Source organism: Macadamia integrifolia, chromosome 4 (genome assembly GCF_013358625.1).
Source record: "Macadamia integrifolia cultivar HAES 741 chromosome 4, SCU_Mint_v3, whole genome shotgun sequence".
Classification (NCBI taxonomy): Eukaryota; Viridiplantae; Streptophyta; class Magnoliopsida; order Proteales; family Proteaceae; genus Macadamia; species Macadamia integrifolia.
The window spans coordinates 29,206,792-29,227,377 of record NC_056560.1 but is presented as its reverse complement, the minus strand read 5'-3'; the positions used below and the strand labels follow the sequence as shown (position 1 = coordinate 29,227,377).

The following is a 20,586-nucleotide window of genomic DNA, read 5'->3' as shown; positions in this document are numbered from 1 at the left end:
TACGTGATCTTACTTACTTGTGACAAGACAAGCTTGTAAAAGATGAGCTGGATGTCTGCACCGGGCTTCTCTTAGGTTCTAAGGATGTCCACACTGAGGATAGATGAGAGCTGCGCTAACTTTATTGCACAAATGAATGATAAGACTTCTAAAAAAATCGTACCCTATTTATAGGAGAAGGCAGTGGAGAATGAATGGTTGTATCTGGCTGAGATCAATGATGAACAAGAGCGCTCTCTTCACATGCCCGAGGTGAAATAACGTCTCTGAGACACCTGGCAGGATGAGTGCATTTCATGCTGAGTGGACAGTGTATGATCAAAAAAGTTAACAAAATTTAATGCTCCAGTTGTCCGAGCCGAACCGCTAGAGCGGGGGGCGGTGATGAGGGTATTTTCCCCTAACCACGGCATGGGCAAGGAGCGTCCTAACCAATGCTACACTGATACCTTATCTAGCCACACTGCCACCTCGCCCTCCTTTGGGGTGTGCAACCACCTCGGTCCTCCATCAGGTTGTGCTGCCACCTCTGTCCTCCATCAAGCGGTGCTGCCACCTCGGCCTCCATCAACCTGAGTTGTCACCTCGGCATCTCATCTGGCCGAGCTGCCACCTCAGCCCGATGTAAAAAATAAGGTTCCCAAAAATGTGCTCTCGTCCACTCCTACATTCAAGGAACGTAATCCCTATTCACAAGGATAAGACTCTATCCACTATACATCACCAGAGACATCTACCCCTCACACGGTTGGCATTTTCGAGATAAGAGGGGAATATTCCCCTAGTATACCTTAGGATCTGGAATATTCCCAGCATTAGAGAGCCATTACCCTCAAGGACTCTACGCCTAATAGGACTCTCCACAAACGTCTCCCATCCTCCCTCCATCAGCAGCCTATAAATATCAAGGTAAGCCTCCCTCAAGGGGGATTGATCACTTCTTTTACTAAAAAAGCTCTCTTGAGCATCTACTGTGGAAAGATCTGACTTAGGCATCAGAGAATCCCCTATCGGGTCAGCCTGGTTCTTCCCTATCCTCTCTTCTGTGCAGGTCGGCTGGAGCACCAGAAACTGCAGGGAAGATCGTCCAGTCAATTTTTTCCGCATCACTATCCATAGATGAAATGATGAGAGGGGGCAATGAAGCTGTGGGCCCTAGCAGCGGTAGTGATAGGGACTGCGGTGACAACAAAACATTGGAGTGCAGCTGAAGCTTGACCATGGATAGAGTCATAGAATCGAGTAATGAAAAGTCCATTTGAACCTCGATCGCAGTGTAAAGCATCACCACCAAAAATAACAACACTGATTCTTGCAAGGGCTCAACTGCTCAATAGTCACAAAGATGCAAGGGTGACATCTGATGGCTAACCTCAGAAGGAGGAGCTCGAGAAAGTTGGGAGAATGAAAGAAATAAGGGGACATGTCAGGTGGATAGTAGTATATGGGAGGATGGTTGTGATGGTGAATGGTTGGGGTGAAGAAGGGAGAGTAGAAGAGAGGACAGAAGTAACCTTTTTTTTTTTTTTTTTATTTAGCTTTTGGTGAAGTAATGACACTTAAAAGAAAGGATCGATACAGAATGGAGGTCACAAGGATATAATGAGAGCTGGCACTAGCCGTGAGCGACAGGCCAGAATAAGGAAAAAAACATTAACAATAATTACTAAGGAAATTCCTTTCAAATAAAATATAGAATCTACTGGTATTGATTCTGTATGAGATTTTAAGATTACTAGATCAAAGAGAGAGTATATGATGTGTAACTTTAACCACTCTATGATGGATAATGAAATAATGAAAATTGAGGAGAGAAAGATTCGATAAAGTGACTACTTTAAATATCTGGGGTCAATAATAAATAAAGATGGTGATATAGAGGACGATGTTTCACAAAGAATTAGAATGAAATGAATGAAGTGGAAAGATGCGTCCATAATGTATGAGGGGGTAATATTGGACAGTTATAAAGTGTCATATAGACAAGTTAGCTGTAGTTGAGATAAGGGTGTTAAGATGTATAAATGGAAAAACTAGGAATGATGAGGTAAAGAATGAATATTATAGCTGATTTGGGAGTTGCCCAGATCAACGACAAGCTCTATGAAAGTCGTTTGAGATGGGTCGATCATGTTCAAAAGAAGCCTGAAGATGCCCCATTATGAAGGAGTAATTTAATTCAAATTGAAGGAGAAGAGCTAGGGGTAGGCCTAAAATTACTATCGATGAAGTAATGAGGAATGATATGCATAGGCTTATTTTAGTCTCAAATATGACATTGGACAGAACCTACTGGAGGGCGAGAGTCCATGTAGCCAACCCTATTTAGCTGAGATTCTCCTAATTTGTTGGGTAGTGCCTCTCTCTCTCTCTCTCTCTCTCTTAATGGATCCATGTAGCAGATCCCATTAGTTGGGATAAGACTGAATTTGTTGTTGTTAATTGTATAATCATTCTCAACATGCAGGTTGAAAAGAACTGGGATCAACTTGATTAATTTTTTAAATCTTCATACTTATGCAATTTCAAATTGGGGTGCCCATACTATATGTTATTAAGGGTAGCATTATGTTATGATTATTTCTCTCTCATAACTAATCTAATAAAAAGGCATAAAGTAAATTTTTTTGGGAGAGAGTTTATGTTCAAGAGCGTGGCCCCTGCTCTAGCGTGTGAACCAATGGAAGTATATGAAGAAACATCAACAAGGGTAGAATTTCTTCCTTTCATCAGGGTGAGGCAATCATATTACCCGCTCCTAAGATTAGGCACATACATCACATTGCCGGATAGAGTCATTTTTCCCTTATTTATTAGTATTATTATTATTTGGAAAAACCCCAAAATATACATATAGGATGGGACAAATGTGGTGACTTTAGCCAAAATTGCTTCATGGTAGTGTGTGCGTTGAAGAGAGAAAGAAAGAGATTCTAAATGGACCAAATATCTATGGAGAGATTATTTTTTTTTATAGCCCTAATTATTTGCAACATTGGTAGATAGATATATTAAATTCTATGGACAAGTCATTTCCAAGCTCACTTGCTCAGCTGCTAGAATTGTCACATCATTTTTTCACATGTCACAATTATATAGGTAAGGGTGTTAATTGATTCGTTTCACAGTATGAAGGGTGGAAGCCAGAATATAAACAGTTCCAATATCCCAAATTGGAACTAATTAATGAATGGTTCTGATTAAACAGTTTTTACTGGTTTTTATTAGTTTTATTACCGGTTAGCAGTGCCACTTCTGGGCTCAATTGGGAATGGACCTATTTTTAAAACCCAAAAAAAGAAAGTTTAATATTGTTGGGCTTGAACCACGACATCTAATGTTCAAATTGTACTTATAAGAAATAAAAATACTTTAAATTAATGTACATAATATATAGGGGAAATTACCTAGATCCACTATATAAGAAAAAAAAAATTACAAAATAAGTATGTTTCAAATTTATTTTACATTGACTAGTTTCAACTTTGAAAATATTTACTTTATCCCCAAAATTAGTTATTACTCCTGCGGTTCAAGAGAAAATAAAAGTAAACTTCCTAAAATATCCCAACTTCAATTCTTTTATTTTTATTCAATTCATTTTTAATCGCATGTGGGACCTACTTCCTCCTCCCCTCTCCTCTTTTGCCTCTTCTCCTTCCTTCTCCACAAAGGCGGCACCCTCCCTCCTGCAACCCCTTGCTCTGCAACTCCACCCCAACCTGCAACCCCAAGGCCCTCCAAGAATTGAGGTTGGGTTTGTTTCGGATAATCCATTAAAAACAATTGGATTTAAATACATGGTAAAACTCAAGGTTATATTCAAAGCGCTAATTGAAAAGTACTGTCTTCACAACCAGCTACGGTGAGAAATGGAGATACAGAGTATTCTCAGCCACCCCAATGTTCCTCGTCTCTTTGGTTGGTTTCACGACAACGAACGCATATTCTTGATTCTTGAGTATGCCCACAGGGGTGAACTTTATGGGGAGCTTAGGAAGTCTTGCCACCTCTCAGAAAAGCATGCCGCTACTGTAAGAGTTCTTCCCTTATGTTAATTTTTGTTTTTTTATGATTCTTGTTCTTATACTTTAATTGTTCTAGGGTTTTCTATTATGTTCCTTTTGCATTGCAGTACATTGCAAGCCTCGCACAAACATTGGCCTACTGCCATGACAAGCATGTAATTCACCGGGACATCAAGCCAGAGAACTTATTTCTCGATTTTGAGGTGCACTACATGTTAGGAAAAATGAATTATTATATTACTTATTATCTAATATCTTATCAATAATGATAAGATTGGTTTTGTGAGTGTTTGACTCTAAGTAGGAAATCTCTATGCCAAAGTTGGGTTTATCTACAACTCTAAACTAACAGGGATTTTGGTTGAAGATATATATGGACTCTAAAAACAAAAGTGATATAGGATTCTAATTCTCTCATCTTTTATATAGTCATGCTTCTCTCTCTCTCTCTCTCTCTCTCTCTCTCTCTCTCTCTCTCTCTTGATCTCTACACTAGTAATTGAGTGGTAATTTGGGTTTTGTGAAAACCCTGACAATTGAGGAGGAGCTTGGACTCAAAGGGAACGCAAAGTTATACATGTGAGAATGACTCACTGTGAAATGGCTAAGATCATGTGGAAGCTTTGCACTTGTGGAGTTTCAGGTAATGATCTAAACCCCTCCATTAATGGTTGATTGAATGTCAAACCCTACCAGTGGGACGATCCAAATCGTTTCCGCACTTTCAATGTTATCAGAGCCTCCCTACTGATGGGGAGACATTCTGTTTAATTTCATAATATTATGTATTTGATCCATTAATTTTGTTTTCAATTAAAAAAATATATATATTTGTTCATTATTCCGTGAACAATACAGCAGAATAATTAACCCTTTCTTTTTGTTTCTTTTTTTTTAAGGAAAATATTTTTGTTTTTAAATTAAAAAAAATTATTTATGAATAGTGAAATATTGTTCACATAAATGTATTCACTGTTCACCGTGAATGTTGTTCTGTTCACCAAAAAAAAAAATTATAGGTACAGCAAGAAAGAAAAGAAAAGAAAAAAAAGAGGGGGTAGGGTTTGTAAAACCCTATCCAGAAATTACATAAATGCTCTTTATTTAAATGTTGTTTTATTTTATTTTTTGGTATGGGCTTAAGTGTTTATTTAATCCTGAGTGGGCTTATATAATATACACTGGTTGTTTTCTTTCATTTAAAGGGCCCATTATGGTATGGACTATATTCTGACATATGGGCAATAGTACCAAAGTACCTACTTTACATTAAATATGATTTAATATTAAAGATTATGTGTGCATGTATATGAGATAAGATGCACACATGATATTTTCATGACATGATTACATAGGTTTTTACTAAATGTTAGTAAAATTTTATGTGGTTTTTATAATTGTTATTTTTCCGTATTATTGGAATGAAATTGAAAGGATCAAATACATAATGTGTAAAGGATATTGTTAGCGGTTATGAGATTTAAAATGTACCACAATGATGGATATTTGGATAGCATGGCATGCATTTATGTGGTGGCTTGTATTTTATTTCTCTCTCCCTCTCTCTTTTCCCTTTTCTTTTTTACAAAAACATGTACTCCCCTTGGGCAGTCCAAATGATGGGTTGGTTTCCCAAGGTTTCTTTATTTTAAAGGAATGTAACATAATTAGACATTTTATTTTATTTGATCGTGAAAAGACTGGAGGAGGAGATTGCTTAGAGGAAGCGACAGGAGATGGAGAAGCAATTTTTTTGTTTTATTTCAATGGAAAGTTATCTTGGTTATAATTATTTACATTGCATTGTCACATAATTATGCTGTGTGGGAGTAATTAAAGAGGCTATGTTACTCCTACCCATCTTGGAATCAAATTGACTTCCATATGATGACACAGTCAATCTAATTCCAAATGTTATACTATAATCACTAAGGCTTTGTTTTATATTTTATGTGGATGATTATTTTATGATTCAGTTACATGTGATGTGTGGTGATGTTATCACCCTATTGTGTTTTTAGAAGAGATGGTTGTTCCTATTTCCCTAAACTTAAAAGCAAGTGTGTGATATGGAAAACCCTAACTGGTGGGATTTCCATGGCCTCGCTTAGTTAGTAAATGTAGAGGTCACATTGATCTACTTTTGCAGATGCCGATAGGATAATAGTTAAGTAGTTCTCTGAGACCATCTTCATTTATCTCATATGTGATAGGTAGAGAACATGGTCAGTGGGGGTGTACTGTGATAGTAGAGACTAGCCTATGATGCTATAATTCACTCCGAAGCAAAGTATATACATTTGACTTGAGTGTTTATTAGCCGATAGGAATGGACATAACACTCAAGTGGCCAAAAGTATAGGAAGTCTTCAAGATGGATAGAATGGTCCACTCAACCAACATGTATATGATGAACTCTAATAGGCTAAGTCATGTGCATAAGGGTTGAGATGTTCCAATCACACCTCATAGCTAAAGGGAAGCTTAAGGTGTGGGTAATCGTTGTATTTAGACTTGCCCTTTATTTTCAACAATATTAATCATGCTAATTTTTCCTTATACATCATATAGATATTTAATATGTCATGCTAAATGAACTACGTTACCCTCATTAAAGACCATATCCTGATTGGACCCAACTATGTTGACTGGAGGAGGAACATTAAATTGCTCCTAACTACAGAAGGTCTAATTTCTGTCATAGAAGATGGAGAACATTCATTCCCTGATACTATGGAGGGTGAAAAGAAAGCTGCCTATGAGTTGTTTCAACAAACAATTCTAAGGCCAAGCTCCTTGTTTTGAATTCAATAGATAAGACCATCAAGGATTCTGTAAAGGATCTAAGTTTTACTAAAGGCATGTTGGAGGAGTTGAAGAAGCTGTATGGTAAGCAAAACAGACATGCACATCATCAGCTTGTCACTCTCCTCCACAAGACTAAGATGACTTCAGGGATTTTAGTTATCAACCATGTGATGAAATTACAGAGTTTATTCCAAGAACTATAAGCCTTAGGGACATCCTTTAAGCTGAACTAAAAAACTGATGTCATACTCTACTCACTATCTCAGGAAATCTATGAATCTTTTATTTGTAATTATAATATGAATAAAATTTTTGTAGAGCTTCCAGAGCTAGGAAATATGTTGCAAGAAGTAGAGGCGACATATAAGAAACAAAAACCTTCTTCCTCTAAACCGAAAGGTATGAAGAAGAAGAAGAAGACCAATAAAGGTAAGACCCTTAAGGTGGCTAGTAAGAGAGTGGAGAAGGGTAAGAAACCTGAGAAGGGACGGACATTAGAAGAGAAATTATTGTGGATACTTAATGACTCTAAAGAAGAAGTCAGATGAAGGTATATCTGAAACATGTCCTTTATAAGTCTAATTTTTCAGAAGAACCATCTAATACGTGGTTGGTTGACTTTGGTTTGACCACCCATATTTATAATATGTTGTAGGGGTTCAGGATGACCAAAAGACTCAACAAGGATGAGGTTCATCTCAAGATGGGAACTGGAGCTGAGGCCACAGTAGAGGCCGTAGGAGAATTTAGTTTGCATTTTGAAAAAACAGTTTTAATTTTAAAAGATTTTTTTTTATGTTCCTTCCTTTAGAAGAAATATTGTTTCTATTTCAAAACTAGTCATTGATGGATATTCATTTCAATTTGGATTTAAACTATCTATTCAACTGAATGGTTTATTTATTACAGCTGGTTGTTTACAGAATGATTTGTGTTTCTTGAAACCTATTTTAAATGCAAATGAATTTCCAAATGTAACTTTAAAAATGAAATTAGCTCCAGATAATTCCATTTATCTTTGGCACCTTAGGTTAGGTTATATTGGAGTAAATAGAATTTACAGGTTGGTCAAGGATGACCCTTTTGAAAGTCTAAAGGTAGAATCTTAACGAACCTGCGAATCCTGGCTAAAAAGAAAAATGACCATGAAACCCTTTTCATCTAAGGGTAAGAGGGCTGAAAACTTGTTGGAATTAATACACTCTGATGTATGTGGTCCCATAAATGTTCAAGCAAGGTATTGTTATGAATATTTTGTAACCTTCACTGATGACTACTCTCGATATAGATACATTTACCTAATGCTTTGAAAATCGAAAACCTTTGAAAAGTTCAAGGAGTTCTGAGCAGAGGTAGAAAAGCAGTTGGGTAAGTGCATCTAGACCCTTTAATCAAATCAAAGAGGAGAGTATTTATCGGATGAGTTCAGGGACTATTTAAAGCAAGCTTCTCATTTGGTAGTCCCAGGGACACCTCAACAGAATGGTGTAGCAGAGAGAACAAACCGTATCCTATTAGATATGGTTCGGTCTATGCTCAGTTATTCAGAATTGCCTACGTCATTTTGGGGTTTTACCTTGGAGACCGCCATCTATATTTTGAATAGGGTTCCAACAATATTTGTCCCTGAAACACCCTTTGAGTTGTGTTATGGGAGAAATTCTAGCCCACAACATATTAGGATTTGGGGTTGTATTGCACATGTAAGGAAGCAACAAACAGATAAGTTGGAATCCCAAACAAATAGATGCTACTTCCTAGGATACCCTAAAACAGCTATTGACTATTATTTCTATGACCCTGTTGATCAAAAAGTCTTAGTTAGTAAACATGCAACGTTCCTTGAAGAGGATCTGATCACTTGTAGATCGGATCAATGGTCATAAAAAAAATATCTAATGACCAAGAACCTTCTGCTCCTATTGTACATCCTATTGACATACCCACTGACATGCCCACTGAAGTGAATCAGCCCCAAGAGCCTTGACGGAGTGGGAGGTCCATCAGGCCTCCAACTCGTTTGACACTTCTCAATGAAGATGATCAAAAGGTGAAAGAGTTCCATATTATTTCTGACATTTCGGAGTTAGACCCATTTTCCTACAAAGAGGCCTATGAGATTGACTCCATGCATTCCAACCATGTCTAGACTCTAAAGGATCTACCTCAAGGTGTTAAGCCTATAGGATGTAATGGATCTTCAAGTGGAAGAGAGGTGTGGATGGGATGTGGAGCGTTTCAAAGCAAGACTGGTGGCAAAAGGTTACACCCAAAAAGAAGGAGTGGATTATGATGAAACCTTTTCACCATTAATGATGATTAAATCCATTAGGAATTTATTATCGATTGCTGCACACTATGACCTTGAGATATGGCAGATGGATGTACAGACCACTTTCCTTAATGGACATTTAGATGAAGTCATATACATGCATCAACCAAAAATATTTGCTTCCTCAGGGGAAGAAAACAAAGTGTGCAGACTTTTGAGATCTATCTATGGTCTTAAACAGGCTTCTAGAAGCTGGAACATATGTTTTGATCAAACCATCAAAAAGTTTGGGTTAGAGCAAAACATTGATGAGTGACGCATTTACAAGAAGTCCAATGGGAATAGCGTTTGTTTTTTTGTCCTCTATATAGATGATATCTTGCTCATTGGGAATGATGTGGGATTTCTTTCATTTGCAAAGGTGTGGCTATCTAGGACATTCTAAATGAAGGACCTTGGTGAAGTCAGTTACATCCTAGGAATAAAGCTTGTGAGAGATTGTAAAAATAGGATGTTAGGCTTGTCACAATCGACTTATATTGAAAAAATATTAGACAAATTTAACATGCAGGATTCCAAGAAAGGAAGTGTTACCTTCAGGCATGGAATCACTCTATCTAAATCACAATGTCCTCAAACTGTTCAGGATATTGAGGCAATGAAGAAAATCCCTTACTCTTTGACTATAGGGAGTCTCATGTATGCAATATTATGTACTAGACCAGACATTTGTCATGCGATAGGGATTGTGAGCCGTTATCAATCTAATCCAGGACATGAGCATTGGACTACTGTCAAAAGCATCCTCCATTATTTGAGGAGAACGAAGGATAATTTCCTAGTCTATGGTATTGACCAATTGTCAATTGTGGGTTATACAAACTCAAATTTTCAAACTAATAAAGATGACAGAAAGTCTACATCAAGAATGGTATTTGTTATGGGAGGTAGTGCTATAATTTGGAAGTGTCAAATAGAAGTCAATGGCTGACTCCACTACTGAGGCTAAATACCTAACAGTTAGTGAAGCAGCTAAGGAAGGGTTTGGCTCAAGAAATTCTTGACCAACTTGGGGATGGTCCCTGAGCTCGTCGAGCATCCCATCATGTTGTATTATGACAACCAAGGAGTCATAACACAAGCAAAGGAATCAAGAGCGCATCAAAAGAACAAGCACGTGAAACGAAAAATATCACTTAATTCGTGAGATTATACAACATGGTGATATAGCCATAGCTAAGGTTGACTCTGCTCAGAATCTGTTTGATCCCATGACTAAGGGTTTGTCGCCTAGTGTATTTGAGAAACATGTTGAGAACATGAGCATTAGGTTTATGGAAAATTGGCTTTGATGTACAAACTTGTTCGTTTAAATTAAATTGTTTAAGTTAGTTTTAATTAGCATGATTATTTATTGAGCTCAGTTTGTCCATAGGTTTGTTAACCTAAAACTATTCACCACTAGGGGCGAGATTGGACACCTTGTCTTCATAGTGGTCACATTGTGTGTATCTAGAGATGTTGATTTCAGAGTACAAATGTGAGTGATATATTGTCGATTTATAAGAAAATGAAATTCTCTTAATTAGTTTATGATCAATCCTTTGACCTGAGGGGTCCTTATCGATGCGGACAAGCATTGTGCATTTGGGTGTGCCAACAATTGATGTCTCTTTGACTATATATCAGTACGTTGGACTCGTAATATTGGGTCATATTCGAAAGAGATTGCCAACAAGGAATCCACTGCCCTTTTTAGGAGAATATCAAGGAGAGAGAAAGTATATATTTGATTGGATAAAATTCGGATCTAGGGGTATTTCAATAAAATATTTTTAATATTTGAAAAATTAATATAAATTATTATTTATATTCAAAAAAATTTTGAAAATGTTTTCCTGGTCCAATCAAGTATACAGAATCTCTGAAATGGCTTTATAGTTCATTGGGAACTTGACAGTATTTAACACATGCCCTATAATGAACTATGTGATATTAATCAGTGGGGGATAGATGCATAAATAACTATTTATTTTGGATAATGATTGTTACATCGACTTGGCAGCATATGTATTGATTAATGTTGTATTATGAATACAATACTGTTAAGATACATAGTATGCTGGGTGGAATCCCAATGGGATACATAGTATGCTGGGTGGAATCCCAATGGGATCCTACCCCTTTCCTATAAGTTTAACCCATATGTACAGCATCAAATGATCATGAATTCTTTTTTGTAATATCCTCTTATGAGATATGATCTCATAGTAGGATGGAGGAGATTGTTAGGAAAAAGGAATTATTATATTGCTTATTATCTAATATCTTATCAATAATGATAAGATTGGTTTTGTGAGTGTTTGACTCAAAGTAGAAAATCTCTATGCCAAAGTTGGGTTTATCTACAACTCTAAACTAATAGGGATTTTGGTTGGAGATATACATGGACTCTAAAACCAAAGCGATATAGGATTCTAATTCTCTCCTCTTTTGTATAGTCGTGCTTCTCTCCCTCTCTCACACTCTTGATCTCTACACTAGTAATTGAGTAGTAATTAAGGTTTTGTGAAAACTCTGACGATTGAGGAGGAGCTTGGATTCAAAGGAAACACAAAGTTGTACGTGTAGGAAGGACTCACTGTGAAAAGGCTAAGATTGCGTGGAGGCTCTGCACATGTGGAGTTTTAGGTAATGAGCTAAACCCCTCTAATAATGGTTGATTGAATGTCTGACCCTACCAGTGGGACAATCCAAATCATTTCCGCACCTTCACTACAGAGATGTGTCTCATTCTCTTTTCGTTTTTGTTGACATCAATTGGCATCTTCATTTCGAAGTCGGAAAAAAGTAAAAGAACAAAATGGTAGTATACCCAGTTGTGAGGTTTAGATAATGAATTTGGATCATTTTTAAACTGAGGGAGTTATTTTGGGTTAGCTCATGTGTCTGTGAATTCTACTAGTTGCAACTGTGTGGGACACATTATGATTATATAAAAAACAATGTTATTCTTTTTTAGCCATCCATCTCATCCATCTATTGACTCAACTTAATATTGAGAAACTTCAGTGTCAATTTACAATTATTTGTTATCGCTTCTAGTAGTTTGTCTATTTACCAAGCTTCTAAATTCTTCAGATGCGGTTTTCAGTGCTACTATGTATTTTCTCAATCGGCCTTTGTGGAGAACGAAGGAGAAGAGGCAGAAAATGAGAGGGGAGGAGGAAGTGGGTCCCATATGCGATTAAAAATTGAATAAAAATAAAAGAATTGAGGTTGGGTTATTTTAGGAAGTTTACTTTTATTTTTTTCTTAAACCGTATGAGTAATAACTAATTTTGGGGATTGAGTAAATATTTTCAAAGTTGAAACTAGTTAATGTAAAATAAATTTGAAACCTACTTATCTTGTAATTTTTTTTCTTATCTAGTGGATCTAGGTAATTTCCCCTAATATATATCCACCATAAGACACTACAAGTGCATATAGTATGCTAGGATCAACCAGTTTTATTTTTTTTAATCGATTTAATATATATAATCAGTTTAATAGCATACCAGTTTTGATGGTTTTTAACTAGTTGGTTTGTCAATTTGAAATCAAACCGCTTCATTGAATAAAAAGATTAAAATTTTAATTAAATCCAAAATCAAACCAATTAATGAATGATTTATCGATCGGATGGTCCGATGTGATTTTAGTAAAAGGTTTCATTTGCCTATTTTGGATGAAACACTACTTAAATGAAACAAGCAACAACTAGGGCCCGTTTGATTTTTTTTTTTGCTATTTGTGTATCTAGAAACTATTTTGGAATTGCAAAAAGATCTTTGATTTTTCTATTTCCCGAAACGTTTTCAATAGTGTAATCGGGTTCAAGACACGAGTGAAGGCACAACGTTATAGATATTCAACTCACGAGTGAAAGCATGACATTAGAGTTGCAGGTATGCTTTACGGAGACGAGCTTTATAAGGATGAAGGTAGTCCAGAACTGTGAACTTCGCACAAACAGGTTGGAGTCACCGATTCTGGATAGCGAGGAGTTTCAACAATGGGTTGAGGTTGGGGTAGGTCGAGTGAAGCATCAGATTTTGTTTCCAGAAATAGAAAAATAAGTTTGACTTATTTCTCCATTCCAATTTTTAGACACAGAAATATGTATAAATTTCTATTTCTATTTCAAAAAATTAAGTGAAATGAAATAGAAAAATCAAACGTTTTTTGGAGTGTTTTTCCATTTCTAAGCATAGAAAACGGAGAACACGTTTCTAGAAACAAAATCAAATGGGCCCTAATACAAAGATTGAAAATTTTATTTTTTTGAGTTTCTTACTGTTAAAAGGGAAAGTAAATGGGTATCGAGGAATACCTCAGTATAACTTTCCTCGTAGCGGAATGGATCGAGTTGCACCACGAGTCGATCCGCACGAATAGTGACGAAGGAAAGGTTACGATGATCTCGCTAGGCAACATTCCACCCTCCAAATATAAGGATTGCAATGGAGATCCTTGGAGACACACTCTCAATTGGGAGAGACAGAAGAGAATAGGGAGAAAGAGATTAGGTCAAAGCCCTAATTGGCTTTGTCGCCAAAACCCTCTTATTTATAGAGAATTGGCTAGCTAGGGTTCCTAATCCTAGTGGGTCTATAATTACCCCAAGTGGGCAACCCAAGAAGGAACTGGGTCGAAACCCAGTCTAACCATATTAATTAACATCTCCCACTCGCCCACACAAGGTGGACATACTCAATTGTCCATTCTAGAAGTTTATCTACCATATGTGTCTAATCATATAGGAAATCGAGTGTGCGACCTAACGAGATAATACGAATGTAAGAGTGTTATATTAAGCTTCCATCTAACTAACATAGCACATCACTCAGTGTTGACCTTAAAACATGTAATGTGCTTATGACTATGTCGAAACACAAATACGGCAAGTCGCCTGGGCAATAAGCCACAAAACAAGGGTGCAATTTCAAATAGTTTTTTCTAAGCCCATATGTCAATCTGACTATTCCTAACCGCTTTCCCAATCGTGTCGTGTTAGACCGCATCATCCATGATCCTAAGGAGCATGTCAAAGTAGCATTATTGGGCATCATCTTATAACATGGTCTTAGGTAGAGGGTATCCTTAGGATTAACTCAGCTTGATCCAAGTGGCTCACACAGTGATGAAGAAGGGATCCATTCAGTCACTCTCACAAACGGTCATAATAAATCACATACAGTATGAAATGTATGATATGGTGCAACTCATACTAAGGTGGGAATATCACTCATAAAATAAAAAGAACACCATACAAGTCTAGATTTAGTCTCACTTTCAAGCCCATAACCTAGGTAAATCAGCCCAGCCGCCCCCATAGCGTCTGCCTGAGTTCTCACACTTAGTTATAAGTAGGCTACACTGAGATATGGGATCTCTGTGTTCAACCATAGAAAGGTCTCATATTAGCTCTAACTAAGGCACCACTTAGCTAAAAATTTGTCTGTTCATCTCGCTCTCTATCTTTAAGTGCCAAGGTGAATTTGGCTCATTCTGCTCATTGTTTCTAAGCGCCAAGGTGAATCACCCGTGTGATTGGGTCGATTCGAGCCTGATAGCATATTTAAAAAATAAAATGTGTACACACTTATATCACCCTAAATAATTATGTCTTATATATATATGTATATATATATATATATATAAATTAAGGAGTGATAACAATAATGTATAAAGAAAATGTCAAAACTCAAAATACAAATCATCCATGTCTATGTCCCAGATTCCTAACATGAATAAGGAAAATATCCCAAGTAATAGGCTTAGTCAATGGATCAGCCACCATGCTACTCATGGAGATATGCTTCAAGACAACTTTCCCTTGTGCAACCATTTCTCAAATGTAGTGATATCTGATGTCTATGTGTTTGGCTTTCCCATGGAACTTGGGGTCCTTGACGAATGCCAAAGCTATCGTACTATCATAGTGTGCAAGCATTCCATATACTGAATGATCGATAATGCCAAGGCATTGTAGGAATTTCCTCTGTCAAACGACCTCCTAAACGGTCGTCGAGCATGTAATGTACTCGGACTCCATCATAGATAAGGCGATGCAAGTCTGCTTCTTGCTACTCCAAGATACGACCCCACCTCTTAGGACAAATGCATATCCTAAAGTAGATTTGCGCTCACCTCTGTCACTAGCCCAGGCGGTATCACTGTAGTCTCTCAATCTCAAATCCGAACCACTATAGGTGACGGTGAGATCAGTGGTTCTACGAAGGTATCAAAAGATTCTTTTTACTACCTGCCAGTGGTATGGTCCTGGATTACTCTGGTAACGACTAACCATGCCAACTGTGAAGCATATATCTGGATGCGTGCATATCATCATGTACATCCGACTGCCTACCGCTACTGCATAGGGTACTTTAGACATTTGATTCTTCTCTGCATCTGTCTTAGGGCACTGGTCAAGGCTCAAAACACAGGCCTTGTCCATAGGAGTGTCAATAGGTTTAAACTTATCCATGTAGAATCGTTCAAAGATCTTCTTTATGTAAGTCTCTTGAGACAAACTAAGAATATTCCTAGAGCGATTCCTAATAATCTTGATGCCTAACACAAAGTTGGCTTCACCCATGTCCATCTCAAAAGTAGAGGACAACCACTCTTTAGTGGCAACAGTCATCTCCATGTCATTCCCAGCCAATAGAATGTCGTCAACATATAAGGATAGAATAAGGAAACTTCCCTTGGACCATTTCACATACACATAATGGTCCTTTTCAATCATTTCAAAACCAATATAGGTAATGGTATGATGAAATCTAAAGTACCACTACCTAGACGATTGTTTAAGGTCATATATAGAGCGTTTGAGACAGCAGACTTTGTGCTCTTGTCCTTTGGCCTCAAAACCCATTGGTTGATCCATAAAGATCTCCTCGTCCAGTTCTCTATTGAGAAATACAATTTTAACATCCATCTGAAAGAGCTCCAAATTCAATTTTATGGTAATGGCTAGAATGAGGCGAATTGAGACAATTCTCACCATTAAGAAGAAAGTCTCATCATAGTCTACACCCTCCTTTTAGGTATAGCCCTTCGCCACAAGGCGTGCCTTATACTTGTCAATTGAACCATCCACTTTGTGTTTGACCTTTAAAACCCATTTGTTTCCAATGGTCTTACGCCCAGGAGGTAAGTCAACTAACTCCATACTTGGTTCTTACTCATAGAACTCAGTTCATCCTCCATAACAGCTTGCCACTTATCCTTAGCAAGTGAGGAGAGCACCTCTCAAAAAGAAGCGGCCTCATCCTCATCCTTTGGAACATAAATGAGAGCTTCCCCTTCAATCTCAAAATGACGACAGGGAATATGCCCACGAGTTCTCCTATGCAAGAGGGAATCCTGATGATCGTCTAGTGGTACACTCCCACCAGGCTAGTGGTCAGTCTCACTTTCTCTGGTGATTATAGGATGAGTTAATTCCCCACCCTCACCATGAATAGGTGAGACGCTTTCCTCGTCCTCTATCTCAAGAGGTCGAGATCCCTGTTGGCGTCACCTATGCTAAGAAAATCTATCTCAATAAAGTCGATATCCCGTGACTCTATCTCAATTATTCCTCCGTCAAGGTGTTCACCGTACATAACATAACCCTTCGAGCTATCGGAATATCTTATAAAGATGTGTTTTCTAGCTCAGGGCCAAGCTTCCTAGACTTATGAGAGGTGTTGTGAACATAACCTGCTAATCCCCATGGTCACATATGCCCTAAATTTGACTTTGCATCCTTCCATAACTCATAGGGGGTCCAAGGAGCTGACTATGAAGTCATTTGATTAAGGATGTAGGCAACAGTCAGAAGAGCATCCCCTCAGAAAGATATCGGGCGGTTGGTTTACGCCATCATCGACATAACCATATCTAAGAGTGTCCTATTTCTCCTCTTCGTAATGCCGTTTTTCTACGGAGTGCGAGAAATGGTTAACTACCTATGAATGCCCTTCTCCTCATATAGTTCTTTAAATTGGTCGGATAGATACTCATGTCCCCGGTTAGTGTGCAGAGTTTTTGAGCTCTTACTTGACTAATTCTCAACCTCTGCCACAAAGCGTTTGAAGCAATATAATGCCTTGTATCGGTGAGTGATCAGATACACATAACTATATCGCGAATAATAATCAATAAATGTAAGAAAATATGAGGCGCCATGGTGTGCCTTTACATTCATAGGTCCGCAAATATCTGAGTGGATAAGTTCTAGAGGTTGGGTAACTCGGACTGCCTTTCCAAAAGGCTTTCGATGAGCCTTACCTACTAGTCAAGGCTCGCACACAGGGAGGTTAGCTTTAGCGAGTGGGCCTAAAAGGCCTTCTCTAGCTAACCTACTCATCCTATCTTGCCCTATGTGTGTCCTAATGTAGGTGTCCTAATCTAGCATGCCATGTAATAGATTCAAAATTATCACATGTATTAACTATATAAGAAACAAATGAAACTGAATCAGTCAAATCTAATTTAAAAAATCTATCAAGTAAGGATCCACGTCCAACAAAAATACCGCTCAAATAAAACTCTAAAGTGCAACCATCAATATGGAATGAATATCCTAAAGGCAATAATGCAGAAACTAAAAGTAGATTATGCTAAATATCAGGTGTGTAAAGCACATCATGAAGAAGCAAGGTGTGTCCAGTATGCATCTTGAGTTGATAAGTACCAACACCTCAAACTGTTTCACTGGTAATATTCCCCATGAACACATTCTAGGATCCAACTGAAATTCTGCAATAATCTACAAAACCCCTTTGATCTTGCACTATATGTTTTGTTGCTCCTTTATCCACAATCCAATCAGACTGTGTATGGGCAACCAAAACATGGATACAAACATATGTATAGGGAGAGTGGGATAGAAATGGTACCTTCTTCGGCTCAATGCAATCATAAGCCCATTACCCCATCTTTTGGATGTTGTAGCATTTGACATTGGATAAATCTTTCTTTCTGCCACGCCTGCCTCTTTTGTCCTTGATTGGCTTGCCTTCTTTTGGCTTCTGGTTCTGAGCCATACCCTGGTTTCTTGGGTTACCTTGTCTTTTGCGTTTGAACTTGCGCTTGCCTCCCTAGGTGACTAGGGCAGTTACGCAGTTCGGCTCTTGGCGCTCAGCCTCAAGTTTCACATGTTGTGCAACATCAACAAAATTTCTAATGTTGTCATTGTGTGTGAGAACGATTTTTATGGGGTTCCAAGAATCAGGTAATGTCCTATTGACAGCTTAAACCTGCTATTCATCAGTGAGAGTGGTCCCAACATCTTTCAACTTCCAAATCATGTCCTTGACCACCCTAAGGTGTATAGGCATAGTGTGCTTAGAATCCATTTTATACATCTCAGACTTCAAGGTCATACCCATTAACCTTGGAGTAGATGTACCTCTAAAGTCAATGTTCAACTGGTCCCACATGGACTTAGCTGTGGTGTGTTTCTCATAATCACCAATCAACTCATCATGCATAGCGCTGAACATAATAAAGCGCGTACTGCGATCTTTATTCACCCACTAATTATAGGCTTCCATATCACGACGGTGCTAAGCAGTAGTACCCTCAGCAGGTTTATCCATAATGTTGGTCAAGTACTCAAGATAGTTTTGCTCATTGAGCAAATATTAAATCTTTTGATGCCACATATCATAGTTGGATCCAGTCAATTTGTCACCCTTGGTGAGGTCCACAACAGCATGATTAGTGGTCATATCACTACACACAAAAATGTGCAAGGTAAACATTAGGTACACATTAAGAATTTGTTCCAGAAACCCTAATTAAAATTAATGGTTCCTTACAGCACACAGTGAGACCAAAAATTTCTCTAGGCTCATAATCAAATCTCACATTTGTGGGTCAGGGACATAATTTTAATCGATTTCGAACAAATATAAAAAGAATTAGGTATCTCCAATCCATAAAACTATGCCATACAAATGGATGCGCATGGGTCCCATATAGGAACCCGATTGGTACTTAAAGTGGCATGTCGAGGTAGTGTAAATGTATAATATGTAGCACGAGGCACTTACCCTTTACAAGGCTTCTCAAAAATTAATTACATTGTCCTAAAAAAATAATTACATTCTCTAAAAAATCTTACTACATCAATCTACTGAGTAGGGAGTGCCGCACTTTACATCATACATGAAGACTATCTCTAACGTACATACATGAACATGCCCACTTTAATTAAATACCAATCATGATCTCTAACCCAGAAAAAACCATGGGTCAATGGGTGGAGATCAACCACGCATCCCAACAACTGGAGCGAGTCTCAAGTCAAAACCGCCATGGGATGGTGTGATGATTTGTTAATACATACACATATACATGCTAAAACACATTTCAAAACAATAATATGTTTGGCCCAATAATGCGAAGGTCACAAGTTCGAGTCATGCCAATAATCCCAATAATGTAAAGCAAACAACATAAATATGCATCCTCATATCAACTACTTCAAGTAAATCATATAAGGTGCCCTCTCACTTGACCGAAGTCATTAAGGGAAAAAACGTAATTTTAGGTAGGGTTACACAAACTCAAACCCTAAATTACATTATAAAAATAAACCCTTGGGTAGGGTTCAACAAATAAACCCTTAATCACAATCAGAGTTTAAATTTTTCAATATTGTGAGTCCAAAATGATCGGATCCAATACTAATCCTATCAAACCCTACCAAATCAACCTTGACATAAATAGTATTTTTTTTCCATGGACACAAGTTACCAACTTGTTTCTCATAGAATCTCTGTCCACCTTCAAGAAGCATCTTATGGCCACTTCTTGTGCAGAAAATCACACAGAATTCAAGCAAAAATGCTCTTTTTCATTATGGCAGAATCAAGATTTCTTCATCCAGCTTCCTTTCAAGAAGAATGAATATATCAACCCCACCAAGGAGAACAATTCTGGGATGAACCCTGAACATCTTGCTTTGGCTATTGAGGAACTTCAACAGCTCCAACAACAACAGTTGATTGAACCAACCACCTCAACATGGGCATGTGAAGCTTTCTATGTGAACAAAAGAGCAAAGCAAACTAGAGGAAGGATGAGACTTGTCATTAATTATCAACTTCTTAATGTTTCTCTTGTAGATGACATGTTTCCTCTACCAACAAAGCTAGTTCTTTTATCCCAATTACTAGATGCCTGAGTTTTTTCAAAGTTTGATCTAAAAGTAGGGTTTTGGCAACTCGGTATTCATCCAGATGACAAACCAAAGACAGCTTCCTGCATTCTTAGCCATCATTATCAATGGAAAGTCATGCCATTTGGCTTGAAAACAGCTCCATCCATCTTCCAAAGAGCTATGATGAAGATTTTCTCCCCTATTGAGAAATCTGCTTTGATCTATATTGATGATATTCTTCTCTTCTCCAAAGACATGGATTCTCATTC

General features: G+C 37.6%; 1 protein-coding gene across 1 annotated transcript; it reads left to right on the top strand.

The window, feature by feature from the left end:
• The first annotated feature begins 3,872 nt into the window (after window positions 1–3,872).
• LOC122076382 (spindle assembly checkpoint kinase-like) lies at window positions 3,873–20,341 on the top strand. The gene is made up of 3 exons (XM_042641684.1): window positions 3,873–4,034; window positions 4,136–4,231; window positions 20,024–20,341. Exons 1-3 carry the CDS (start codon window positions 3,873–3,875, stop codon window positions 20,339–20,341), a joined length of 576 nt encoding a protein of 191 aa, XP_042497618.1.
• Window positions 20,342–20,586: the final 245 nt, after the last annotated feature.